The sequence below is a fragment of the Crotalus tigris genome, unplaced genomic scaffold (genome assembly GCF_016545835.1).
Source record: "Crotalus tigris isolate CLP2741 ecotype Arizona unplaced genomic scaffold, ASM1654583v1 scf7180000018674.437415, whole genome shotgun sequence".
Lineage (NCBI taxonomy): Eukaryota > Metazoa > Chordata > Lepidosauria > Squamata > Viperidae > Crotalus > Crotalus tigris.
Window position 1 is genome coordinate 177,784 of NW_024097138.1, and position 26,124 is coordinate 203,907.

The 26,124-nt window shown below is 40.3% G+C and overlaps 1 protein-coding gene across 1 annotated transcript in view; it reads left to right on the forward strand.

The window, feature by feature from the left end:
* Window positions 1-26,124, forward strand: part of ABCA12 (ATP binding cassette subfamily A member 12) — a 224,960-nt gene that overhangs the window by 117,195 nt on the left and 81,641 nt on the right. The window contains exons 25-30 of the mRNA XM_039355317.1: window positions 11,561-11,890; window positions 13,108-13,177; window positions 13,299-13,433; window positions 14,705-14,860; window positions 20,161-20,347; window positions 21,025-21,243. Of these exons, the coding sequence (XP_039211251.1) occupies window positions 11,561-11,890; window positions 13,108-13,177; window positions 13,299-13,433; window positions 14,705-14,860; window positions 20,161-20,347; window positions 21,025-21,243 (1,097 nt within the window). The remainder of the gene's footprint in view (window positions 1-11,560; window positions 11,891-13,107; window positions 13,178-13,298; window positions 13,434-14,704; window positions 14,861-20,160; window positions 20,348-21,024; window positions 21,244-26,124) is intronic.

The window sequence follows — 26,124 nt, forward strand, 5'->3', positions numbered from 1 at the left end:
TGCTGTAAAACTGTAATTGGTGCCTTGGTAGCTTTCAAAACCAGGGCTACTTTCATCTTGGTACCAAAATAAAAGGGTTTTTTTGTTCCACATCTTGTGTTTGGTGCTCAATTGGCTTCGACACCAAGCTAAGACCCAGTTTTGGGGACAACACTTGCAATACTGAGTCCAGTTCTGTTCACTGGAATAGAAAAAAAAAAGATGCTGAGGCCCTAGAGACACAGAAGAGCAATAAAAAGTATAAGGGGTCTGGAAGCTAAACCGTATGATGAACAGAGAGACAGATTAGGGGTGAGATGGTAGCTGTCTGTCTTCCAGTACTTAAGGAGCTGTCACAGAGAACTAGACTTATTTTCCAAAGCATCTGAGGGCAGGACAAGAAGCAATGTGTGTAAACTCATTAAAGAGAAATATAAACTGGAACTAAGGAGAAATTTCCTGACAGAACAATTAATCACTGGAACAGCTTGCCTTGTGGGTACTCCATCACTGGACATTTTCAAGAAGAGATTGTAGAATCCTTTTTTCAGGTTGTATAAGTTCTGCCTTGGGCAGGGGGTCTGACTAGAAGACCTTCAAGGTCCCTTCCAACCTTATAAATCTATGATTCTATAACATACCAAGTTCTAAAGACACTCTGAAAGAACTAAGAAAGAGACAGAGATGAATAGATCTTTTAAAAAAACTTAGGAGCATAATCGTTGACCAAACATTTGGGGGAATCTTGTTCTAGAGACCAGGAGAAACAAGGAGGATAGAAGTCTATCCTCCATGGATCCAGCACATCTCACTATGTCAGAGAAGAGGATTTGTATAAAGTCCTCTCTTTCTGGGCTTAATGGATGGGCAGAAACTACTAGGAACAGGCAATTGTAAAGATATACAAGTCGTAGGCAATGAAGGGTTTTAAAGGGGACATCAGCATTATGAATTACAGATAGTCCTCAAGTTACGACCCTAGTGGAGCCTGCTCATTAGGGTGGGAAATCACAACAAACATTAATTCCTCAAATAATGAGCAGCCATCCCTGCTCTCCCTAGTGTATTTGTTAAATGCACTACTTAATGTTCGGGAAGCAGGGGAGCCCTTACAGGGTAGGGCGGAAGAATTTGTGCAGTTTCTGTTAAGTCCTGAGCAAAATGGCAATGACGCGAGAAGCAGTTGTAGTTCTCAGGAACCTCTTTATTTCTGTTCAACATACTGGTTACAAGACGCCGACAACGCCCAAGTTTCCCTGCCCCTTTTATAGGCGATCCCCGGGCCAAATTGCAACATTTGGCGCGCTTGCACTCTGCGCATGTGCGCAAGTGCTGGCGACAGCCAGTCTGGTCCCGGGCAGCTTGCACCTGCCCGGGACCGTTGCAATGCCTCAAGCCTGCCTTCACAGGCTCAGGACATAACACCCCTTCCCCCCCGGCTAAGACTATAATCATACAAATAATAATATGCAACCCAATACGAGTGTGATACCCAAACTAGCTTTCGTACCAGTTATCTCTTTGCTTCTATTGTTCCCCAGTGTCCCATTCTTTTCCTACATGTACAGGAATACTCTCTGTTAACTCTGTTTTGCCAGTAGGGTTACAAAATCTTCTAAATACTTAGGAGATCTTTTAACTCTCTGTGACCTCCTGATTTCTAGGTACCTTCCAAGTACCCCTTGACTGAGGGGTGCTGTATGCTTGTTCCCCTTGCTTGGCCCTGGTGATTCCCAAGGACTGTGCTCCAATGCCTGGCCTGCTTGCTTGCCCACCGGGCTCGTCAGGCCAGGGCTTCTTTCTCTGTTTGACCTGGTTGTCCTGCCTGGTTGCAGGCTCTCTGGCCCTCCTAAGTGACTGCCACTGTTGGGCAACTCTGTAGAACCTCCCAGGTCTGTCCTAGACCTATCCAGAGGCTGTCTTCCCTCATGTTCCCGTTCTGTAACCGGGCTTACTAGGGTTTCAGTACTGTCCCAAAACTCAGTTGTCCCCTGAGTGATGCCAGAGGTGTTGTAATCGGGATTCGGTTCCTCGACCACCTCCCTGTGTTCTTGCCCCCTTCTAGGAGCAGTGGCAGTGTTGGGCCAATTAGACGGAATGTGTGCCAGCTCTCTTGCAGGGTGTGGGTTGTTTGGATGCTCCCAGATATCCTCCCTGACTGGAGTACTGAATGATGCTGGTGTGTAGTGATTATGCCCCCGGGGTGACTCCCTGGCTGGAGTAGGCACTGGTGCCTGAATTCTAGTTGGACTCCATGAATTCCTGTTTGGAGCACTCGCGGAATTTTGGAATGAGCTGTCTGTGGTTCCCTCGTTAATGATAGGCTGCAGCCCACACCCTTCCCTTTGCCCATAGGGGTCCCCCTCCCCCCCTGGAAAAAAACCAGGAGTCTCAGTGGGAAGGTCCCGTCTTGTGCGTAGCTGATCGATTTGTCATCGCAGGACACGACCATCGTCCAGGGAAACCTCGTAGGACAAAGGACCTGTGACCCTGGACACAGTGGCAGGGACCCATAAATGACCAGGCCCGTAGTTACAAGTCCAAACCGGGGCACCCACTAGCAGTTGTCTAGGTGCCCTGGGATGTGTGGTTGTAGAAGGTAGTCTGTCCGGGTGCAATCGGTCAAGCTTGGTAGTCAGTTTGCGGCCCCAACGAAGTTCAGCTGGGCTCCTCCCAGTAGAAGTGGAAGGTGTAGTGTGATAAGAAAGGAGGAAGTCAGCCAACCTGTGATGCCAGTCTCCATAGGTTAGTTTCTTCAAAGCATCCTTGGTGATGCGAACCATGCGTTCAGCCATACCGTTGGTGGACGGGTGGAAGGGCGCAGAGGTGGCATGACGAATCATGTTGGCCTGTAAGAAAGCTTGGAATTTGGAAGAAGTGAATTGCGGGCCATTGTCAGATACGAGGACATCAGGAAGCCCGTGTGCAGCAAAAATTCCCCTCAGTACTTGAATAGTCTTTGCAGTGGTGGTGGAAGAGACAGGTACAACCTCAAGCCATTTTGAATGGCTGTCAACCAAGACCAAGAAGAATTGACCCTGAAAGGGCCCAGCATAGTCAATGTGCACCCTAGACCATGGAGACTGTGTTTCCTACAGGAGCTTGGGGCATTTCAGGGCGTGAGCGTTGACAAAGGTGGCATGCATGCACCTTAGCTTCAATGTCTCTGACTAACCCAGGCCACCACAAGTGGCTGCGCGCAAGCGCCTTCATACGTACAATGCCAGGATGACCCTCATGGAGAGAACCTAGTCCTCATTGAGGTAGGAATGACAACTCTGCTCCCCCAAAGCAGACAACCCTGGAAAGTGGATAACTCGTTCCTTTTTGACCAGAAACTCTGAAACTCAGTGCCTGGACAGCTCTCTGGCCATCCAGATAAAACCCAAGATAGGACACGAGAAAGTGTGAGATCTGTGGCTGATTCAGCAGCCACATCCCTGGCATCTAAAGGGGACTCAGGCAAGGCTTGAATTGAGAGGATATTGATTGTTGGTGCAGGGTCAGCCTCTACTACTGGCAGGGGTAATCTACTGAGGCCATCAGCATGGCCCATTTCTTTCCCAGGTTTGTGAATTAAGGAAAAATCATAGGCAGACAGAAAGATAGACCATCTCAGCATTCTGGGGGAGATGATTTGGGGTGTTTGTTTATGTGTGGTAAACAGCCCCAACAAAGGCTTATGGTCAGTGAAGACCGTGAAATGCCTGCCATATAGGAAATCATGGAATTTTTTGATTCCAGCAACAACAGCTAAAGCCTCCCTGTCAATTTGAGCATAATTTCGCTCTGCAGAAGACAAGGTCCTGGAGTAATATGCAACAGGAACCTGAGTTCCATCAGGTCTGAAGTGGCTTAGTACGGCTCCCACCCCATAAGGAGAAGCATCACAAGCGATGCACACAGGAAGAGATTCATTGAAATGTGCAAGCACACTGTTAGAAGTGAGTAAGGCCTTAACTTCATTGAAACTTGCTTCATGTTTTTGTGACCACTGCCACACTGCCTGTTTGTCCAGGAGCCTATGAAGAGGTTCGGCTACACTAGCCTTGTTTGGAAGGAAGGAGTTGTAAAAGTTCAAAAGGCCCAGGAAGGCCTGTAGTTCGGCCTTGGACTTTGGCCTAGGAGCATGCATAATAGCGTTTAATTTGGACTCAGCAGGGTGAATCCCAGTAGCATCAATTTTGAATCCCAGAAAATCTATAGAAGGCACCCCAATTTTACATTTGTCCTTCCTGAGTTTGAGGCCCGTTTCCCTGAACCTCAGCAGGACAGCCCTTAGTCTCTCAGCTAAGTTGTGTGTAGAGTCTCCAGCAATTAAGACATCATCAAAATAGGGGCAAACCCCTGGTATACCCCGTAGTGTGTTTTCCATTATGCTTTGGAAAATTCCAGGAGCAACATTTACTCCCAAATGTAACCTCTTTACCTTGAAGGCCCCCCTGTGGGTCACAATGGTTTGAGCTACAGCAGCAGCAGCATCAACAGGCAACTGTTGATACGCCTGAGCTAGGTCAAGCTTTGCAAAAACACCCCCCCCTTGAGGGAGGCCAGAATATGACTGACCACGGGGACAGGATAGGCATGTTGCTGCAATGCCTTATTCAGAGTGCATTTGTAATCTGCACAGATGCGAATGTCCCCATTAGCCTTAAGAGGCGTGACAATGGGGGTCTCCCAAGGACTGGAGTCAACAGGTTCTAAGACTCCTTGCTGAATCAATTTGTCCAATTCGGTGTCAATTTTACCTTTTAAAGCAAAAGGAACCCTTCTTGCTTTAATTCTAATAGGGGTGACAGTGGGGTCTAGTTTTAATGACACAGGGGGTCCTTTGTACGTGCCCAGCTGTGGGCTGAAAACATCTGCAAATTCTTTGCAGACTTCCTGTAAATCTACTGTTTGCAAGCTATTGAGCCCTGTGACGTGTATTCCCAAGGCCTCAAACCAATTGAGTCCTATGAGACTCGTTCGCTCACCCCCTACTACTATTACATCTAATGGACCTTCAAAATCCTTGTATTGCATGTTAAGGGTGGCCTCCCCCTTAACATACACTCTGGAATTTTGAAAGTCTGTTAACACAATGTCAGAAGGCCTCAGTTTGGCCTGAAATCCGCTGCCAGAACAAATCTTCCTGAACATGTGCATGGAAATGATTGAAAGTGCAGACCCCGTATCCAGTTCCATAGCTAATGGAACCCTAGTAACTTCACTTTAAGTGACAGCTTTTTCTTAATGGGCTTTTGTGTGCCTGTCCTATAAATGCTTCTTCGCGAAGCACAGAAACCCACCCGGTTTTGGCTGGGGACCCTGGTACCTTTCAGGCGCAATTCTTCTCGAGTTTGTACCTTCTGACGGCCCAGACACACAGCTGCAATGTGGACCTGTTTTCCGCATGCTCTACAGATGGCAGAGCGAAATCTGCAGTCGGTCCTCTTGTGACGACCTCCACAACCGAGGCACTTGGGGACAGCTGAAGAGCTTTCCTTCTGCTTCCCTTCTTTTGTGGGGTAGAGACAGTCTACTTCATCGTCAGGATCCTCCTCTGGGTTCCTTTGGACTCCTTCCTGGTGCACGGACACAGCTTCTGGAGTACTTCTGATCGGCCTCATGTTCTTGATGGCGCCACCTGCTGCCTCTTCTGCAGTAACCTCTCTCAAGGCATCTTGGAATGATAAGTCTTCTTTAGTGAAAAGTCTCTGCTGCAATTCTCTGTGTCTCAGTCCGCATACAAATCTGTCTCTCAGACTTTCTTCTAAATCTTTAAACTCGCAAGGCTTAGCTGCTCTTCTCAATGCAGCAATGTACTCTTTAGCTGATTCACCAGCCCGTTGATCCCTCTGTTCAAAAGTATGGCGCCAAGCAATAACAGACAACTTGGGCTGGAAGTGTTCCTTTAGCAATTTCTTTAAGTTTGTGTAGGTAACAGATTCTAGAGGTGCAGGTGCTGCTAGATTTTCAGCGATCTCAAATGCATCTTGACCACAAACAAACAGCAGGGTGGCGGCTTTTAAGCCATCTTCTCTCACTTGATTGACCTTGAGATAATTTTCTACTCTGGCCACATAAGACCCCCATCTTTCCGGATGCGTAACATCGAACTCGGAAAATCTTCCAACTTTTGCCATTTTTGTAGTCCAGGAAGGGTCTATCAGCCAGCTTACCCCCAATGTTTGCTGAATTGGCGGGCAGCTGCTGAGTTTAACGTCGTTTCCTACTGCTCAGGACTCTCGGGTAAGCTTACAACTTGTCTGCAGCTGTTGTAAGGCATCCCATCCTCGTCGCCAGTGTTAAGTCCTGAGCAAAATGGCAATGACGCGAGAAGCAGTTGTAGTTCTCAGGAACCTCTTTATTTCTGTTCAACATACTAGTTACAAGACGCCGACAACGCCCAAGTTTCCCTGCCCCTTTTATAGGCGTTCCCCGGGCCAAATTGCAACATTTGGCGCGCTTGCACTCTGCGCATGCGCGCGAGTGCTTGCGACAGCCAGTCTGGTCCCGGGCAGCTTGCACCTGCCCGGGACCGTTGCAATGCCCCGAGCCTGCCTTCACAGGCTCAGGACATAACAGTTTCTATCAGACAAAATCGCTCGGATTGGGCAGGGCCTTCTGAGATGGTCTTAGCTCGGTTTATGGGATGAATTTGAGTCTGTGACCGCTGAGGATGTTGACAGAGCGGTGGGAGCGATGAGCGTCTCCACTTGTTTATTGGACCCGTGTCCTTCCTGGTTGGTCTCGGCCGCCAAGGAGGTGACACGAGGCTGGCTTCAGGTGTTGATCAACGCTTCGTTGAGGGAGGGGTCTTTCCCACAACCCTTGAAGGAAGCGGTTGTGAGGCCCCTTCTCAAGAAGCCCACCCTGACCCGGCTGATTTAAACAACTTCCGCCCAGTCTCCAATCTCCCCTTTTTGGGGAAGATTGTAGAGAGAGTGATGGCGCTCCAGCTCCGACAGTCTCTGGATGAAGCGGATTACCTAGACCCTTTTCAATCTGGCTTCAGACCCGGTTTCAGCACAGAAACTGCTTTGGTTGCGCTGATGGATGATCTCTGACGGGCCCGAGACAGGGTTTATTCCTCTGTCTTGGTGCTACTTGACCTCTCAGTGGCTTTTGATACCATCGATCATGGTAACCTTTTGCGACGACTTGGAGGGGTGGGAATGGGAGGCACCATTTTACGGTGGTTCTCCTCCTACCTCTCTGGCTGGTCGCATTCGGTACTGGTGGGGGGGGCAGAGATCAACCCCGAGGCCCCTTGAATGCGGGGTGCCGCAGGGGTCGGTCCTCTCCCCCCTCCTATTTAACATTTACATGAAGCCGCTGGGTGAGATCATCAGACAGCACGGGGTGAGGTTTCATCAGTATGCTGATGATACCCAGCTATATATCTCTTCCCCGAGCTCTCTCTGTGAAGCGGCTGATGTGATGGGCCATTGCCTTGAAGCCGTGAGGGTCTGGATGGGGGTTAACAGACTCAGACTCAATCCTGACAAGATCGAGTGGCTTTGGATGTTGTCTCTCAAGGATCATGTTAACTGTCCAGTGTTGACTCTAGCAGGGGAAAATATATCCCCTTCGGAGCAGGTTTGTAACGTGGGTGTCCTCCTTGATCCACAGCTGAAATTGGAACATCATTTGACGGCTGTGGCTGGGAGGACCTTTGCACAAGTTCGTCTGTTGCACCAGTTGCGACCCTACCTGGACTGGGAGGCTCTCCTTACAGTCACTCATGCTCTTGTCACCTCACGTCTGGACTACTGCAATGTGCTCTACATGGGGCTACCCTTGAAAAGTATTCGGAGACTACAGTTGGTCCAGAATGCAGCCGCGCGAGTGATAGTGGGTGCTCCTCAGTACACCCACGTTACACCTATCCTCCGTGAGCTGCACTGGTTGCCTATTGGTCTCCGGGTCCAATTCAAGGTGTTGGTTATTACCTTTAAAGCTCTATATGGCTCAGGGCCAGGCTATTTGCGAGACCACCTACTACCTCATAGTTCCCTTCGTCCGGTTAGATCTCACAGGCTGGGCCTCCTTCAGGTCCCGTCGGCCAAGCAGTGCCATTTGGCGGGGCCTCGGGAGAGGGCTTTCTCTGTGATGGCGCCCACGTCTTGGAATCAGCTCCCCCCGGAGATTAGGACCGCTCCCACCCTGTTGGTTTTCCGCAAGCTGCTTAAGACCTGGCTTTTCCGGAAGGCCTGGGGCTTATAAAATCTGACCCCTGGATGAATGTTATTGTATTGTTTGTTTGTCAAGTTATGTTGTGTTTTTATTGTAAACCGCCCGGAGTCCTTCGGGAGTCAGGCGGTCTATAAATTTTAATAAAATAAAAAATAAATAAAATAAATGAATTCATAGGTTGTTAAATGGAGGTCAGTAATGGGAGAGATACTGGAAGGCCTAGTGCAGGCAGAAGCCTATCTGTCTCAGGCCGGGAGTCAGCCCACCACAGAGCTGACTGTCTTGGCAGCTAGAAACACTGAGGAAGGAAAACACTGTGAATGCCTGCCTTTCCTGTTTCTTCTCCTGCCCTTCCTCCTACTAAGGTGTTTTGCTTTTGGTGGCAAAAAAGAAAAGAAAAGAACCAGTTCCCTAACCTTTCAAAGCTTTCTGGATGCTGATCAGCTGGCCATCTGGTGGCTGCAAAACTCTCTGACTGTTGCTAGGCTTTGAGAAGCCAGACCCTGCATGCAAAGGCATTAGCTTGGGGTGGGGATGGGGTGGGGAGAAATATCACATCTGTCCCTCCCAGCTTTTTTATTTTGTTTATTGAAGAAATTGGGTTTCTGGGGGAGGGAGGAGGTTAAGCAAGGGAAAGGTTTTAGGAAGGTTGTCCTGAAGTTTCCATCTTTGCATGTAGGGGCTAGCTTCCCAAAGCCTAGCAACAGCCAGCCAGGAGAGCTATGCGGCCTCCTGATGGTCAGCTGATTGGGGCAGAAAACTCTGAAAGCAGCCACCATTTCTGCAAGAAATTATCAGGGGCCTGAAAATGGTGACTGCTTCCAGGTGGCATGGGGAGCAAGCCCAAGTGCTGTGGGGTCCTGTCGGGGCAGGATGGGGGGAGGAAGAGAGGTGGAAGTCTCTAGCATCCCTGGGTCTGTCATAAGGGAGAATAACTGTGGGGTACTGCTGCTTTCATAATTTTGAAACACATTTGTATGTAGTTTTGGGGGGGCTCTGTTTTAATTTTGCATATTTTTTAAGTGGCCTGACATTTCTTAAGGACTACCCAAAAGCAAACTGGTAACTACTGAGTGGTTGTGTTATGGGTTTAAATTGTTTCTCATGCATTCTGGACATTGTAGTTTCTGAGTGGTCTTCAAGGGCAGTCCTAGTTTCCACTATAATAGGGATTTTTTAAAAAATAAATAACCTAATATCTTCCCAATTAGGTTTATTTTAGTTCATAATCTAGTGTAAATTTTATGGCATAAGGAGTGATCATACCTTAAGCTTCTTTTTCAGGATTTTTTATATTGTTTTGTATTTCATATAAGAGATTTTGATTACACTGAGTACCCTGCACTATAAATACAGCATGAGGAAAAAAACTGGTTCTTAGATTTTCTGTACTTAAAACAAGGGAGTATTTTAGGTAACCAGAACAAAACACTTTTTACTAACTGGCAGCATTGAAATCTACTAAGTCTTCTCAGATTAAAACTATCTACCAACTAACAATTGTGTTACGAATGTTTGCAATAGAGAAGAAAAAAAGTACCCTAAGATTGCAAGTTGGCCATATTTCAGAAAAAAAAACTGTGATTTGTTCAATGGATTGACTTCCAGTCGAATGAGGGGTTGATTTTTTTTTGAGAGAGAGAGAGGAAGTAAACTATTTGTTATTTACCGGTAATTATTTGGCTGATTTTTTTAAATAGTCCATTACAAGTTAGAGACTCCCGCTTCTCTGTTTATTAAAGTTCAGTGCAAGGAAAAGGACAAATTGACAGAATGATAACTAATACATTATTCAACAATATCTAAACCAGGAGCAATCCATTGATCTGCATATTTGATTCTTAGGCATGTAAAACAAGCACATAATAGGTGTTAGTTTGTCTCTTGGTCTGAGATTGCAACAAAAGGAACTGGGGATGGAAAGGGATTTGATCCATAATTCATGAAGTGTGAGCTGACATTTGCATGTGATTTTCCAAGGCTATAGAAATGAAACTAATAATGCATGCTACTATCAAACCCTTCTGTTTGAGAAGAGAAGTTGATAAAATGTGTCTTAATGACTCTGTATTTAAGAATTATAACTGATTACTATAGGTTAAACTATAAAATTCCAATTTGGGGAATTCCTGGACATGCGATAGAGGGGGTATCTAGGGGAGTGAATTTGGTTAGGATTTCTTATAAGGAATTACTTAGTTTGGTAGGTTAGGATTGGCAATTAAAATCTTTAGCGGAGTTGAAGCAAAAAAATATTGTACACTCTTGGTTTCAGTATAATCAATTGTTAGTGAGGTGGAGTTTAGATCAAAAGGTTGGTATTACTTTAGAGGATGTGAATTTGGTAAAACAGATTAAAGATCAAACTCGAGACCATATAAAGAGAATTTATAATGTTTTAATAGAATTGGATTCTGAAACGGAGTTAGTTAAAGATTGTATGGTAAAATCGGCTCAAAATATTCAAGAGCCGATTGTATTGGACACATGGGAGACAATTTGGGTTACAAATGTAAAATTTACTCAAGCTCAAAATTTAAGAGAAAATTTTTATAAAATGTTTTAGAAGTGGCATTTGGATCTTCAAAAGCTGTCTTGTATGTATCTTAATTTACAGCCCAAATGTTGGAGATGTGGAAGCTTAGATGCAACTTATTTTCATATTTGGTGGACTTGTAAAGATATAAAAGCTTTCTGGATTAAGATTTGGTGGAATATTCAAAAGATTTTTAAGAGAAAGATAAAGTTTATGCCACAATTATTTTTGTTAGGTGTTACTGTAGATTTTGATGTTAAAGAAATTAATTTGATGTTGAATTTGATAACAGCTGCAAGATTATTGGTGGGGCAATATTGGAAGAAAAATTCTTTGCCTAGTATGGAAGAATGGATACTTAAGGTGTCTAATTTGGCAGAAATGGCAAAAATCTCTGCTTATTTGAAGGATTATTCACAACAAAAATATATTTCGGTTTGGAGAAGATGGATTGATTATATTCAGAATAAATATGAGACTGAAAAGTATTATTTAGCTTATGAGTAAATTTTAGATTATCATTAATAGTTTAATATGGTTGAATTTATATTATTTTTTGTATTATGGTTTAATTATATTATTATTTTTGTTTTTAATTTGTTAATATTTATCTTTAAAAAGAGTTAAAGTATGTTATGGATTTGATTGCTAATATAGTTGGGTAATGTTAGTTAGATTATGATTGTTTATTTTTAACCCTGTAAGCTTTGGGAAGTTGGGGAGGGGAGGGAGGGGTGGGAGGGATTTGGGATATATTGTATAAAATCTTTAAAACTTTTAATAATAATAAAAAAAGAATTATAACTGAACTATAGATTGTGCATTTTACTCATTAAGAAGTTTTCATTTTTTTTCTTTCCATAGTATATGAAGATGATGGGTGTAAATTCCAGCAGTCATTTCTTTGCTTGGTTCATCGAATGCATCATATTTCTCTTGCTTACTAATATATTTCTTATTTTTATTCTCAAATTTGGGAATATCCTTCCAAAAATAAATGTTGTGATCTTGTTCCTGTACCTTCTGGACTACAGCTTCTCCATAATAGCCATGTGCTATCTCATCAGTGTATTCTTCAACAATACAAACATTGCTGCTTTGGTTGGCTGCCTGGTCTACATCTTGGCCTTTTTCCCCTTCATTGTCCTACTAGTTGTTGAGAATAAGATGAGCTTCACCATCAAGAGCCTACTGGTACATCTGTCCTTGTATAAATTTTCTAGAAAACAGGGGGAGTTTACAACTGGACTTTTTTGGGAGAAGCAATTTACCTATAGATTTGGGTTTGTTTTGTCTTACAGCCATAGACTATAATACCATGAACATAAGAAACTGTTTTTGTGGTATGTCAAGTAATCCATCCATTTTAATTGAATATGGCGCTTCACATTGATGGAAATCAATGAAGTGTGCATTTGACTTGCCACAGACTGAATCTGGGTCCTTTATTGCACAAAACATCTGTAATAGTGCTCCTCTATCACAATTATAATCCTTATTCACTGGACACCTAATATGGAAATATTTAAAAATTTATTTCACAGATCAACAAAATAGGGTTGTTGTTTTTTGCTTTTTAGCACTGGTTTTAAGAATAGCAAAAAGAAAAAAAAGCCGTCAAATTAAAAGACAGTGATAATATATTATTAAGAAAGTGTCCATGGACACCAGGGATCCCTGCTTAACCCTCTTCACACACAATTTTTCAATGTTTGAAAAAAAATATTTGTCCAGGATGGAACAAGGACTCCTGCCTCAGGCAGCGGGTTGGACAAGAAAACCTCGAAGTCCTTAGAGGTTTTTCTTTTTTGAAAAAGAGTCTTCAAATATAGAAATGATGGGAATGTTATCCTCTCAATTTTGTAATATTAGCCAGACAACTATTTTGTGAGAGTTCTGAATAAGGTATTAATATTCCTTCCCAAAACTGCTTGAATTGAATATTGAATGCATCTGTTCTAAATCAAATTAAAATAGGGTTTTCAACAAATGTTTATTTTCTAAACATACAGTAGAGTAATAGTGTGTTGAGTCTGGATACACTATTCTGGTTAAATCTGGGCTGAATGATGAAGCTTATTAAAATAAGTTAAAATAAAAATAAATAAGCTTAAATAACAAAAGCTTAAAATAAATCATTGCCTCTAACCCAATTACCTCAAGAATGGTTGTGAACATGATTCTTGTTGGAAAGATGGGACCTAAATTAAAATCCATAACTATTACTTATGAGTTTGGAGATATGTTTAAATAGTCAGAACACCACAACTAGAGCCAAATCATCCTTGTGTTCTATACTGTTATGTTTTCTATTGTTCAGGACTGATAGATACACACACATATATAAATATAAGTTCCACATGTTTGCAAATATTTCATTTAGTTACTTTTCTTCCTGTTTTTTTCCCCAGAGTCTTTTATCTCCAACTGCATTCAGCTATGCTAGCCAATATATTGCCCGTTACGAAGAGCAAGGCATTGGTATATATCTATATATACACTTTTATAAGATAAAAACATCTCTTACTAGCCAAATTAAATACTGTGTGCTCATTTGCTAATGCAGGTTATTCTGTGTATTCCCTCCTCTTCTTTTTTATAGGTCTGCAGTGGGATAATATGCATGACTCACCAATGTCAGGGGACAATACTAATTTTAGCTGGATGTGCTGGTTAATTCTGATAGATTCTTTTATTTATTTCATTCTGGGATGGTACATCAGGAACGTTTTTCCAGGTATGTAATGGTGGTTATCAGGGCTTTTTTTCTCATAGAACGCCCAGAACGGAGTTCCAGCACCTTTTTTGGATGGAACCTTGTAGGGTAGGCAAGGCAGGTTGTATGACATATGTGAATTCTGGCACCTTTTTTTTGATGGTTATTAAAAATACTGTATTTTGATGGATATTATTTGACAATTAAAAATGTAAAGTTAGGACAAATTATCCTATAATATCCATGGTATCATTATTTCTGGGAAATCACTAAAACCATCCACTGCATGACATTGTCTTTCTTCAAATGGCATGTATTTTTCACACTGATATCTATATTTAGTGATTCTGGATGTGGGAAAATATTTTAATGGAATTTAAGGTAACATCATTGTGTTACTATTGGTACTTACATACAGAATAATGATTGATGACCATAAGAAATAGTTTTTTTGAAGCATTTCAAGAGTGATATAATTTGAGCTCTAATTTGAAGAAATAAGGCTCCTTCAAACGTCTCTGCCTGCAGGCCACTATCTAGATTGGTTCTGGATAATCAATCCTTGTGATAGAGAATTAATATTTTTCTCATTCTGCACTAATTTATCTGAAGCCAGATCCAAATTTGTTTTTTTATACTGGCTCTTGGTTGGATTGGATTGGATTGGATTGCCCTTCAAGGATTTTATTCTTCCTTGTTCAGAGGCTGCTGAAATTATCTGGGAAAGGAGAACAAGTAGCTTAATCAACAAATGTGACTTTAATTCTTCTGGTTATTCCCAAGAATCTCAGGGAAAAAAAGAGCTGTTATTCTCCATTCCACCCATTCCTTGTGTGTAAAGACTTGTCTACAAAAATGCTATCCTGCTATTCTTTTAGCTTCAGAGATAGCAGACGCTTTTTGAAACAGAAATAGAAGGAATTAATTCCTTCAAAGCCTGGCACTTCTAGTTGTAATGACTGCTATGCAGAAGCGTCCATAATCTCATACAGAAAAGTGTTCAAGTGCAGCATACTGTTTCCTCTTTATTTTCATAGATTTCATTTCAGATAAATTCAGGAGTGCCTGCCTTCCATTTCACATGAATATTTAGCAGTCAAATGTTCAGTTGAAATAATGTGGCTGTTGATTTTCTGGGAAGAGAACAGTATTCTCATACTTTGAGATGATGAAATCACACAAAACTCATCTATTACTTTCTTTAAGGGGCCTGATATTGTTGAGATAATATCAAAATGTTACTACAGAGCTTTTCAATTTTTCTCCCATTTTTGTCACTATTCTCATTACAGGGAAATATGGGATGGCAGCTCCATGGTATTTTCCACTCCTTCCATCTTACTGGACTGAACGATATGGTTATTTTCCTTTGTTGAGTGAGAAGTTAACAGGCTATCTTTTCACCAATTTCTTCTTCAGAAAACAACCTACTTTCCCTGAAAAGATGTGTATGTTTTCTTTTTAATATAAAGAAAATCTTTTGATAGATTGGATAATGAAAAATGTATTACTGTCTTAGATGAGAGAGCAGCTAAAGTGAAATAAGTATAAACCACAAATTAATAGAAGCAGTAGAAAATAATAAGTTTTAAACTTTTAAAATTTTTATTCTAAATTTTTTATAAAATTATTTCAGCCCCAAGGTAACAAGGCCTTGTAGCTATATATCAACATTTTGCAAATGAATATGTAACTTTTGACCTCTTTGTCTCTAAATAGATATTGAATGTAAAATTTATCTGGGTGGTCTGGAAAATTTATTTAACAAAGGTTGGTTTCGCCTTTGGCAAGGATCAGGATAAAATTTCCCACAGTGACGAGCCAGTGCAATTATCTCAGTCTCCATTTATAGAGGTAGAGTCTATAGGGTATACTTACCAGGTATCTGAACAGGCAAAAGAAGACACAGACAATTGGAAAGGAGGTCAAATGGGGAAAGGAGGATACTCTGACTGTTTAACTTTCTTGGCATCCACTATAAAAATCACAGTGAAAAGCTGCAATAAATATACTTAGGACTATATGCACATAAAATTACCTTTTCCTGTATTGTGTTTTTTTCAATCACAATATCTTTCCCCAAATCTTTATTTTAAAGAACTTATGCTAGTGATAATATAGAATTAACAGCATGCTTTTCATATTTTGTGACATATAGACTATAGTGATCATAGATGTGAAGAAGCTGGATTGAATCTAATTGCTGGAGTGAAGAAATAAATTATTTATTTATTTATAAAATTTATTAACCACCCATCTTACTCTGGGCAGCTTACAATCATAAAAAATATCTACATTAAAACATAAATAAATTAAAACCAAAGATTAAATTAAAAATATTAAATAAATCTAGGCTACTCAGTATATTGACAAATTAGGAAAAGAAAGAAGCAGACAACTTACAAGATCATAATACAGAAAAGTTTTAATGACTACTGTTGTGAAAACAGTCAAACATTTTTTTTTAAAAAAAACCCAAAACATTCAAAAAGCCAGATAGTATTTGATTTTAAGGCTATGCCTGCCATCTGAAGGACAAGAGGACAAAAAGGAGAACACATCCTCCTTTTGATGGATGTCTAGTATATACCCTCTAAAGTGGTGAAAGGAGACTTTAAGATGAACTCTAGAAAATAGCCATTTATACTTGGGATAGATCAGGTGTGTTCATAGGAGCCTTTGAGTGAGTTTTTTGACTGGTTGAGTTCCTGCAATTTTCTTGGCAAGATTTCAGTAGGTTGCCGTTGCCTCCTTTCTAGGGCTGAAAGAGTGTGATTGGCCTAAGATCACCTAGCTGGCTTTGTGCCTAAGGCAGGACTAGAACCCACAGTCTTCCCTTTTTTAGCCTGGTGTGTTAACCACTACATCAAATTGGTTCTCTTGGGAGAGATAAATGGAAATAAATAGGCTATTAGATTCCCAGTCTTTGACATTTAGCTTAAGTTATTTTGTGACTCTGTATGCCAGATCTGGTTTGTGTCTATCTAGACCTAATAATAGTAATTTGATAAGAAGATGTGGGGGAACTGATTAATTTACTATATGCCAGATCCGGTTTGTGTCTATCTAGACCTAATAATAGTAATTTGATAAGAAGATGTGGGGGAACTGATTAATTTACTATAGAACAGCCTTCTTTGACAACGCATGATTTTGGGGACGATGGGGTTAGCAGTCTTGCTTTTAAAAAAGGAAAGAGATTTATTACAACTCAAAATATTTTTTTAAACAAATTTTATTGGTTTTTTAATTAATACAAAGTGCTCGAGACACACCGTGGGGCTGGGGTAATCAAAAATCCAAAAACAAAACATATATAAGTAATTCAATCAGTACATCAAATATTCCCTCTCTATTTCCCTCAAATAGCTTATATATTTAAATTAATCTATTTCTACCTTAAATTTCTATTAATCCTAAACCTGTTTTAAAGCTTTATGCAATTACAAGACCATAATCAAATTTAACTTCAAATGCACACATTATCAGTTCAGGTATCCCTTCCAAATATGTCCTAATTCTTTAATTTATTCATAAATCTTATTTATTCCTTCTTCCACAAATATCTCCCAATTAAAATAAAATATTAATCTATCCTATACATATCTAATCCATCAATCCATCAATTTTTTTGTTAACAAAATAACAACCTTAAATCATCTGAGTCCCTTAGACAAGGTTCTGTTTTCATCCAATTAATTATCAAACCTAACATCATCCATATTATCAGACAAAACACATCATCTTATTAAAATCACATTCAATTAGTTATTAATTCAATCCCGATCTAAAACATCTCTTCATTTTTCTTCATTCCATTATATAGTAATTTTCATACATTAATCACCCATTTTTTCTTATTTCTTAAAAAATTTAATCCTTAACTCAGTCCATAATTCTAAAATGCCTTATATCCAATATATATAATTTTAAATTTTTCTTTTCAGTGTTATTCTAGGCTTTTTTTTTGCCAAGCAGGTTTCCACAACAACGCTTTTCTTTCAACCGGTAAATCTCTCTTTGTTGCTTGTGATGTTATTTGAGGTAGTAATAAGCTTCCTGCCGTCTGAATTGGACCTCCATTTCTCTTATTCTTGAAGCCTCACTGCATTAAAGGTTCAAATCTCAGTCTTTGTTTTTTCTGGTCCTCACAAATATAGATAAGATACTTATAGGATGAAATAAGTTCCTCTGCATCCTCAATAAAGTCATCTTTTAGTGTATTTTAGTTTGTAGAGTAATCAGGTGTAATCTGAAAGTCACTTTTAAAATATGAAGGAGAATCTCTGATTCTTAGTTCTGTGGTGATCTCTTTCATTGTACCAAATTCCTCTTTAATTTCCTTTAATTCCTCTTGTGGTATGTTTTGGTTTATAGCATAAACAGATGTAATCTGAAAGTTAGTTTGAAAGTTTGGGGTAACATTGACTCTTTGTTCTGTGGTAATCCTTTTCCTTATAGCACATATTTCTTCAGAAACCTCATAAATCTTTTCCAGTATAAGCTTGCAATTTAAATGAGAGTGGAGTTTCTCCATTTTAAAAGTAATCAAAGAAAGTCTTTTCGTTGTTGTTGTTGTTGTTGTTGTTATTATTATTATTATTATTTTAATGAAGGCTGTAATTAAACAGTGTCCACCCCCTCAGTTCCTACAGCTGCACCAGCTTATCTCTTCCAGGAATATTTTGAAGGTCAGGTTTCTATCCAAAGAATAGTTGCAACATTGACTTTTCACCATTAGATGTCCTCAGTAAATAAAAAAACTTTTCAAGACACCATTTTTTTCCTCTTTTTTCTCTCTTTTAAAGGAAGGAGTGGAGAAAGAAGTATTCTTCCAATATTAGCTCTTAATACAATTCAAAAAAGCATTTTTTTTCTGTATCCCAAAATGACTGAAAATAGAGTGTAGTCTTTAAAAAGTTTTATTCTCAACGCCTCTCTTCCCACACATACAGAAGCCACCCTTTCCAAACGGGGAAATAATTCCAACCCAAGTTTTTTTAGGCAAAAAAAAAAAAAACAAGTAAGGGAAAGAGAGGGGCTAAAAGGGTCTCACCTGGATCCTCCGCGGTGGGTCTAATATCGCTTAGCTGTAATTGTGACTTTGGCTGGTGCAGCAGGATAATCGGCCATCTTGCAGGACGATCGTTGCTCCGTCCGCCCTAAGGAAATAGCTGGAGCTGTGGGAGAAGCTGCTGCTCTCCTGCAGCCATCAGCAAGCCTCCTTCTCAGTGGTTGCCCCTCCAGGGCAACTTTCGACCCACTGGGGGGTCTACCGACGCAGAAAACTTGGCCAGGCTGGAGACAAGTCCCCAGATGCGACCAGTGTCGCCACGTACCAGAACCGGAAGTCAACTCAAAATATTTAAAGCATGATGTCAACACTGCAAATATTGTATATTCTTGCTTTTGACAATATGCAGAATTGTCTGGTAAATATGGGGTTAATAAAGAGCAGAAGGGGCATTGGGGGTAAAGCCCGGGAAAGAAAGAGGAAGAAAACATTTGACCTTCACACTAATTGGATAATGTGAGATATGATGGCTAATTTAGGGAGGGAACATGCTGATAATTGAACTGCTCAGAGGAAGAGAACTTAGATCCTAGCATCCTTCCATTGTGCCTGTGCTGACATTTTGTAACCATAAAAGTCTTTTAGGAAAATAAATGCCTGGAAGTTCTTTGGAATGTTTCATTAGCCGGAACCACAACACATGAGGAGATGGAAGAATAAACTTTAAGGGCAAATTAAAAGTCTTATTCTACAAAATAGTTTGTATTTAACATAAGATTGTTTATATTTGTACATTATTCTACTTCACAAATACATTGACTAATCTCATCAGGAAATGTAAAAGTCAATTTAAATCTGAATTCTGGTTGGGGGAGAAGACATCCTCACAGATATTTGGAAAATCAATTGTTTACATTTAAACTTTTATATGTAACCATATCTTTCTATGATTAAAATACTTTAATTTGCTGTTAAATGTGATGCTTATTAAAGCCAGAGTTATCCTAGTATTCATATTAATTTATTTAAAACATCTACATACAGTCTGTTGATTATGTAACAAGGCTTTTGTGCACTAACATTTAGTAAAGGACCAAGAAAAAAGATTTAGGATAATATATTTTTTATTAGAATGAAAAGAAAGAGAGAAGAACAGGTGACAGGACAAAAATTAAAAATTCAGCAATCTGTGAGAGTAACTCTTCTTTTGTTTTGAGTTTGCTACAGAGAATTTTCCCTGTTCAGAATCTGGCAGGCAGGCAGGCAGGCAGGAAAAAGACACAGCAGATGCAAAACAAGACTATGAACATTTCAACTTGAATTTATCAGAGAAAGGCTGGAATCAAAAGCTAGAATCAAAAGACATGATTCTAATTTCAAACATGGTTCAATCTACACACATTTTATAAAAATTGGGTTGGGGGGGAGGAAATGACAACAGGTAGGGAAAGGTGAGTTAAAATGTTGTCATTAGAACCATGGCTCTCATTTGGGCATATTTAACTGCAGGAAAGCTTGCACTGTACTAAATCAACATAAACTATTTCAGTTCAGTTCATCAGATATTGAGAAATGTGCACAATATATATACAGTTTCTTGCACTTTCAAAGTATCTGTGAAATCTGACAAGACATTTCAACTAGAGTCCTGAACTGAGTTAAGTAGCAGAAAGAGATGTGGACAGAGGGAACATGCTATAGGGTTCTTTATAAATTTGGCATCTTCTTTTTTAGATGTTCACAGTGCTTTACCCTCTAACATTGAACCTGAACCCACTCACCTTAAAGTGGGAGTTTGTCTCCAAGGAATAACAAAGATTTATGAATCCAAAGCTGCTGTTCAGAATCTCAATCTGAATTTTTATGAAGGAAATATCACCTCATTGCTGGGTCATAATGGAGCTGGAAAAACTACCACCATGTAAGTTCTCTTAGAAGAAAAATATCTGAAAATGATTAACAAAGTTTATTGATATAACACTAATGTAATGTTTCTTGAATCCTGTTATTTGCCAGATTGGAACCAGTACATTTCCTGGATCAGAAGATCTTTTTCTTTTCAGAGCTGGGTTAAGAATGGTGGGAAGCAATTGTTTCCCCCCTTTATTTCTGAATTCTGTAACCTAATGGTTCCAGTCTACAATCATCTGATGAAAGTCATTTTGAAAACTAATTGAAGCTTTTGGTTTTATTTCTGGACTTTCCTCATTTCTTCCCCCATTCCTAGATAACTCAGAAGTGCCATTTTGAATGAATGTTTTGGCATCGATTGTATTTCAGTCTTTTCTGACTCCAAGGCTGGATAGAACTGCTTTCCAATTTGCTAGGGGCAAAAGTGCCCTATTCCACTAGAATAGGCTACATTCTAGGTAACCAGATTACATATCCCAGTCCCAGCGTTCAGCTGTCATGCTGTCATTGGCAGTGAGTGATTTCTGATTGCAAAGAATTAATGGCAGTCTCAGCTTTACCCTCATCCAACTTAAAATTAGTCTGCTTTTTCCACCTTTCAGTTTTTATACCATAGTAACTACTAAACGTCTATTGAATAAAATATTGATAATTTTTCTCAACTTTTCTTCTCTTTCCCCCACATAGATCTATACTGACGGGTTTGTTTCCTGCTTCATCTGGCACTATATTTGTTTATGGCAAAGATACCAGAACTGACCAAGATTTCATCAGGAAAAATATGGGAATTTGCATGCAGCACAATGTATTATTTGATTACCTCACCACTAAGGAGCACCTGCTTTTATATGGCTATATCAAGATGCCCCATTGGAGCAAAGAAGGGTTACAGGAAGAAATAGACCGGTATGTCATAGTATTTTTAACAGCATAAAACAGTCTTCCTTTTATGTTTGTTAGATATTTCTCCTTTTCCTTTTGCAAAAATTGTGTAATAGAGTAATTATTTAGTAGCACTAACATCACTTTCATGTGGAAAATAAATTTGTGGAAAATGCTTATATACATACATACTTGTCATGCTAAGACTTTTTGGGATAAGCAGTAGTATGAAAAACAGTGGGCTTATCCCAAAAAGGTTTAGCATGACAGATACTGTATGTACGTATATATGTAAATAAGCATTTTCCTCAAATTCAGTCCTTGGTGGTATTTATTTATTTAGATGAAGGAACAGTGAATGTGTTGAAAGGAAATGAAGTTTTATTGTATAAGATTTCTTATTTCTTATAAAGAAAAGAAAACAAAGGAATAAGAAGAAAATAAAATAAAAATAAATCTAGTCCACACTAACAACATTCACTATACAGTATCTCTCTACATCTTTCATTTCTGCAAACCATTCTTATTTTTACTATCCCCAGGAACAACTTCATATATTCCTTTTTATTCTTTAATCTAATCTTTCTCTTTTTAAGGATCTCATCAATTCTATTGTCTCACAACTTTCTCACAAGTATCAGTCATCGTTTCCTTTCAACACGTTCACTGTTTCTTCATATATTTGTTTTGCTTTTCAGATCTCATTCAGTCTTTTTGTATGACCAAAATCAACATATACCTTCTGTACAGGTCATTCCATTTTTTCTTTCAAACCCCATTCATTTGTTTACTTTCTCTACATATTATACAATATTTTTTTCTTATCCTCATTTCTTGTTGCCTATTTGTCTAATCTAGCCTTAACAAATTCTGACTTTCAATCACAGAATCAATCATTTTATTACTACAGCCATAGGCCAATACATAAAATTAAACATTCAAATAACACAGAACTAAACAGAACCAAACACAAGAAGGCATAGCAATAGATTACAATTAATGATGTAATCAATGAGTATCCAAAGTCTGCCTAGTTTTACAGACAGTATAACAAAACCTATCTACCTTCAGAGAGATTGAGTCATACTGACCTGACAATAAAAATACATTGAGTATGGTCTAATACTGAATAAAACACGTAATAAAATTAATTATAAAAGATTATTAAAAAGATCTAAAATATTTATTTATGTTTCTGGCGAATCCCCAGTGCTGCTGTGCAGAATCTAGCCACCTGTGCTGTGATCACTGCCAGTTCGTCCTTAAGCAGCACTGTAGATAAATACTTTCCGTACGACCAGGGTACCTATCGATTATTGGAGAATATGGTTTTTCTGAATAGCTCTATAGAAGGAACATTGAAAGAGTATGTGTCCAATGGTCTTCACCTCTCCTGAGCCACAGGAGCAGAGTCTTTCAGACAATGGTGTCTTTTTATGCTTGCCGTACAGGACAGCTGATGGAAACGCATGGCACCTTGCGAGCAAAAATGCTTTCCAGTGGTTTACTGACTCCAACTGACTAAGATAACAGGCAGGTGTAACAACATATCTAAGTGTAAGGACCCACCCCACTTTGCATCTTAAGAAGACAGAACTCTTGGAATAGCTCTTCCAACAGGAATCCTTTATTAAGAGAAAATGGTTGCAGGCATGCTAGACAGGACTTGGGGTTCAAGCTCTCCCATTCAAGGTTTTAAGGGGTTCCCCAGTAGTCCCACCCAATCAACCCCCCTTCCAGTGATAGTTTCAAGTATCACAATTCCATCCCCTTTCTTCTTCCGTCTGGATGGAGACTTCAGATAACTACATGAAAGGCAATTACTCTTCTTTGATATTTTAAAGCTTAGAGGCCACAATAAACACACATTCAGTCCTTTGAAGTGTGCTGAAGGAAGTGAGGGCCATAAAGCCCCTTTGCTCTCCCCCTTTTCTCCCTCTTATGGCAGAATCCAGAGAAGGCAGAATTGGGAGTTTCTATGTTTGATAATTAAAGATGAAATATAATTGGATTCTGACATCCGGCCCCTCTTAACAATAAGAGAGATCCACCTGAAAGAAAACACAAGTAAAAAATTTAGTTAGGCTTGTTAGGATACTCTGTGTGAAACTTCTTCAATAGCTTCGGGGCTCTGACGTGACGTTTATGGACCCACTCATTTTGTGAGGCAGGGAGGTGTTTCCAGGCAACTAGGTACTGAGTTGTTCCACGATATCTCCTAGAGTCAAGGATCTCTTTTATTTCGAAGTGTTGTTCCCCCTCCACCATGATTGGAGGTGGTGGGGGGGGGATTTTTGGCCGTAGAGGTGACTGATGCTCTCTTTTCAGCAAGCTGCAATGAAAAATTGGGTGTATTTGCCTGAGGTTTTTGGGTAATTCTAATTCTACTGTTACTGGATTTATGATCCTTTTAATTGGAAAAGGTCCTATATATTTTGGTCCAAGTTTTTTACAGGGCTGTAGGGACTTTAGGTATTTTGTAGATAAGTACACCATTTCTCCTATAATGAATGGTGTAGGCTCAACCCTTTTTTTATCGGCTTGTGCTTTGTATGCCCGCCTAGCTTCATCTAGTGATTTTCTGACTATTGGCCAGGTGTTTTGTAGGCTTTCCATCCATTCTTTCAGTGAAGGGATCGTTGGTTCTTTTGGGGTTAACTCTGGCATAGGGTTGAAACTTTGGCCGTTGGCTATTTGAAAAGGAGTGTAGCCTGTGCTGGAGTGGACTGCATTATTGTAGGCAACTTCTGCAAAAGGAAGTAAGTCCGTCCAATCACTCTGTTGGAAATTTAAAAAACATCTCAAATATTGCTCAAGTACCGACTGGCAGCGTTCCGCTTGTCCATCTGTCTGAGGGTGATGGCTAGATGTCAGTCCCTGAGTGGTCCCTAAGAGGGATAAAATTTCCTTCCAAAATGTAGACGTAAATTGCACTCCCCTATCAGAGATGATGCGTTGGGGTGCCCCGTGCAATCTGTAAATGTGCTGGATAAAAAGTTTTGCTAAGGCCTTTGCAGTGGGAATTTTTTGGCAAGGGATAAAGTGCACCTGTTTGGAAAATAGGTCCGTGACTGTCCAGATAACAGTATTCCCATTGCTTTCAGGCAATTCCACTATAAAATCCATGGCTATTTCCCTCCAGGGGGCTGAGGGACTTGCCACTGGTTGTAACAGCCCTGGCGATTTCCCTTGCAACCTCTTTGCTGATGCACAGGTTGGGCAGCTGGCAACATAACTTTCTATGTCCTTTTTTATTGATGGCCACCAAAATTGCCGTTTAATTAAGTGTAAAGTTTTTACAAATCCAAAATGCCCTGCTGATTTTGTGTCATGGCAAAGTTGCATGAAAGTTAGTCTTTGAGTTGTTGGTATATATAACTTTTCCCCTACCCAAGGCAATCCGTCTCTCATTGTGCACACATGTTTGTTTTTCTGGAACCAATCATCTGTTTCCAAACTTTTTCTGAATTCAATCCCAGTTTGGCTGTCCAGTTGTGGTTTTATTTTGGCTTGGGTTCTTGTGGTTACTGGCGCTGCCAGTTGTGATTCTGCCATTATTGGTCTAGAGTCTGTGGTTCGTGCGCTGTTATATTGGGGCATGCGAGATAGTGCATCTGCCAGGAAGTTCTTTCTTCCTGGTAAATGTTTGAGCTTAAATTGGAATTGGTGAAAATGCTGGGACCAGCGGGCTTGTTTGGGATTGAGTTTCCTGGAAGTTTTCAGGGCTTCTAAATTTTTGTGATCAGTCCATACCTGGAAGGGGATTTTGTTGCCTTCCAGGAACTGTCGCCACGTGAGTAATGCCCAACGTATCCCATAAGCCTCCTTCTCCCATACGGGCCAGCGCTGTTCTGTTTCCGTGAGTTTCTTAGATGTATATGCACAGGGTTGCAATACTGCATCATCATTTTCTTGTAATAGCACAGCCCCCACTGCCACATCACTTGCATCTGCCTGTATTATGAAGGGCTTGTCCATATCTGGGTGCCTTAGTACTGGTTCGGCAGAAAAAAGTCTCTTTAGTCTCTCAAACGCTGCTTGGCACTCCATTGTCCATGTTAGTGGCTGGCTAGGTTTTACTGAGGATGTTCCCTTCGTTTTTAGTAAGTTAGTGAGGGGCAAGGCTATCTGTGCAAATGAGGGGATGAATTGGCGGTAAAAATTTGCAAAGCCCAGGAAACTTTGTAGTTGCTTTCTTGTGCGGGGTGGTGCCCATTCTAATACTGCTCTGACCTTCTCTGGGTCCATTTCAATGCCCTGTGGGGATATGCGATAGCCTAGGTAGTCTATCCTTTCCTGGTGGAATTCGCATTTTGAGAGTTTGGCATATAGGTGAGCGGCTCGCAGCTTCTTTAAAACCGCTCTGACAAGTTTGACGTGTTCTTCTTTTGTTTCGGTAAAGATAAGAATGTCGTCCAAGTAAACAAGGACCCCCTTAAACAGGTGCTCCCTTAGAACGTCATTGATTAATTGCATAAAGACTGCAGGGCCCCCTTGTAATCCAAATGGCAAGACTTTGAATTGATAGCACCCCATGGGGCAGTTAAATGCAGTCTTCCATTCGTCCCCTTCCTTGATTCTCACTCGATAGTAAGCTTCCCTTAAGTCTAGTTTAGAAAAATTTTCCCTTTCGATAGGTGTGACAGCATGTCTTTCATGAGGGGCAGCGGGTATAGGTTGCTTTCACTGATTGTGTTCAGGGCCCTATAATCCACGCATAAACGTAAAGAGCCATCCTTCTTCTCTCTAAAAAGGACCGGGGCAGCCACTTTAGGCTTAGCTGGTTCAATGAAACCTCTCTCCAGGTTTTTTTTTATAAATCTTTCCATTTCCTCCTTCTCCTTTGGGCTCATGGAGTATAATCTGGGTTTCGGGAGTTTTGCCCCAGGCTTGAATTCAATGGTA